At 33.7% G+C, this 2364-nt stretch overlaps 1 protein-coding gene across 1 annotated transcript in view; it reads right to left on the bottom strand.

Annotated features, from left to right (window-relative positions):
- Nucleotides 1–2364, bottom strand: part of LOC106867469 (uncharacterized protein DDB_G0271670) — a 1130547-nt gene that overhangs the window by 35799 nt on the left and 1092384 nt on the right. The window contains exon 8 of the mRNA XM_052976825.1: nucleotides 1280–1561. Within this exon, the coding sequence (XP_052832785.1) occupies nucleotides 1280–1561 (282 nt within the window). The remainder of the gene's footprint in view (nucleotides 1–1279; nucleotides 1562–2364) is intronic.

Genomic DNA, 2364 nt, shown 5'->3' with positions numbered 1-2364 from the left:
AGCTTCACTGCGTATATACTGGCAAAAATGCGTGTGTGCAACAAAACATGAAAAACTTGTCTTATATATAAATTTTATATATGTATATATATGAAATTTAAATAATAAGGGTGATAAATTGGATGTTAATTTAATTAACACCAATTTAAAAAGAAAAATCTGAAAACTCAAAAAAATTGTATTACATATGTAAAAGAAGGGATGACCACTAAGTGGACATCCATTATGCTAGAAACAGATCATATGTTCTGGTGTGTGCTGAATTTTTCTAGAGAACATTCTTTTCTTTTGTGGTTTGATTGTAGATGATCTATTTCTAGCATAATGGATGTCCACTTAGTGGTCATCCCTTCTTATATATTTCTATATATACCCAGACCTATTCCCCATTTTTCTAGGAGTGGATAACCACAAGGCACACACCAGGCATTCCTTTCATTTCCCAGCTCAAAGAGGTGAGCCCCGTTCTATGCTCAGGTCAAGGCATTGAATGCAACCCCCAATATCAGCAACGGAACCCGACAGCATATGCTGGTTTACCCCCACCACATCATGCTGGTTCTGTACCCTTTTGAGCAACATCAAATTCACTCATCCGCCCACAAACACTCTCCCAGCTTTCTTATCATTTATAAACTCTCTTGCCTCTCTCTAACCACCAAAGCTTTCCTCACACAAACCAAGGTCTGCCTCTGGTTCTGCTACCTACCACTTCAGCCTTCATCACCCTCCTTACCATCTGCTCCTCATCCATCCTCTCCATGTGGCCAAACAGCCTCAACATTCATCTATCCAATAATAAATAAATATATATATATATATTAGAAAAAAATAATAAGGTATTCAGATATTTGGATGGTTGTACATTTACAGATTTTTATTAATATGTTACATGTTTTATAAGTATTAGTGCTTGCATCTATTCTTGTAGGTTCTTCAGATATTTGAAGAACCTACATGAACAGGTGCAAGCGCTAATATTTATAAAACATGTAACATATTAAAAAAATCTGTAAATGTACAACCATCCAAATATCTGAATACCTTATTATTTTTTTCTAATATATAATTCCTGTACATCACCTCCAAACCTTCCAATATATATATATGTGTGTGTGTGTGTGTGTGTGTGTGTGTGTGTGTGTGTGTGTAAAACATAAGCATCCAAAAAGGAGATGAAAAATGAAAGAAATTGAAATTTAAAAAAAAATTAAATAAAAACAATGAAATTGGACAAACATAAAATTTTTTTTAATAAGAAATAACAAGAGATACATACCTTTGGGTGACATCGCAAGTTGCACGAGAAGAACAAGATGAAGAGGAGGAAGAAGAGGACGAGGAAGAAGAGGAAGAAGATGCCGATAGGGATCGTTTCTGGGTCTGGCAAACGACTGGTGGCGATTTGTAAGAGTCCTTCTTTGTTGCTGCAGCATGGTCAGTGCTTTGGCCAACAGCTTCAGCAAGCAGTTTGCTGATTTTCTGGGCTGGTCGAGGGGCTCTCACGTCGATGCCCTCATCAGCAGATTTGTCTGATGTGTATATCGCAGTCTCTGGTGAACTGAAAGAGAAATTGAAGACAAAAATGATGATGATGATGATGATGCCAACAACAACAACAGTAACAACAATATTAATAATAATTGCCTAGTATAGTCACAAGAGGTGAAAATTTGAACACTCTACATTACACTTCCTTGGATTGGATTGCTGTGTGAACGGTTAGCCAAGTCCATGGGAGGAGCTTCCTGAGAAAACAAAATTATTCTCTGATTCCATATCTCGTACTATTTACTAGTATGCATACATATATACATATGTGTGTGTGTGTGTGTGTGTGTAGATATATATACACATATGCATGTATACGTACATATGTGTATACATATATTCACATACATAAATACATATATATATACATATGTGTGTGTGTGTATATATATATGAGCAAATATTTTCATATATACATATCTATAAATATATATATATATATATATATATATATATATATATATATATATATATATACATACATGTATGTATGCGTGTATATATATATATATATATATATACATGCATGTATGTATGTATGTGTGTATGTGTATAAATTTACACATGTGTGTGTATAAATCTACACACGTTTTTCTTCGCTATATTTTCCAGCAATTTTCTTTTGTTCTGGCTGCTTTTCAATCATAATGCTTTTAAAAATTCATGAATCTTTCAACACAAAAGATGATGACAACAGCAAAAACAACAACAGCAACAACACTGCCATATGCTACAACAACTAAGATAATTCAACACACACACACACACACACACACACACACACATATATATATATATATATATATATATATA

The sequence above is a fragment of the Octopus bimaculoides genome, chromosome 25 (assembly GCF_001194135.2).
Source record: "Octopus bimaculoides isolate UCB-OBI-ISO-001 chromosome 25, ASM119413v2, whole genome shotgun sequence".
Taxonomy (NCBI): Eukaryota; Metazoa; Mollusca; class Cephalopoda; order Octopoda; family Octopodidae; genus Octopus; species Octopus bimaculoides.
The sequence above is the reverse complement of the archived record's forward strand: the minus strand, read 5'-3'. Positions and strand labels throughout refer to the sequence as shown.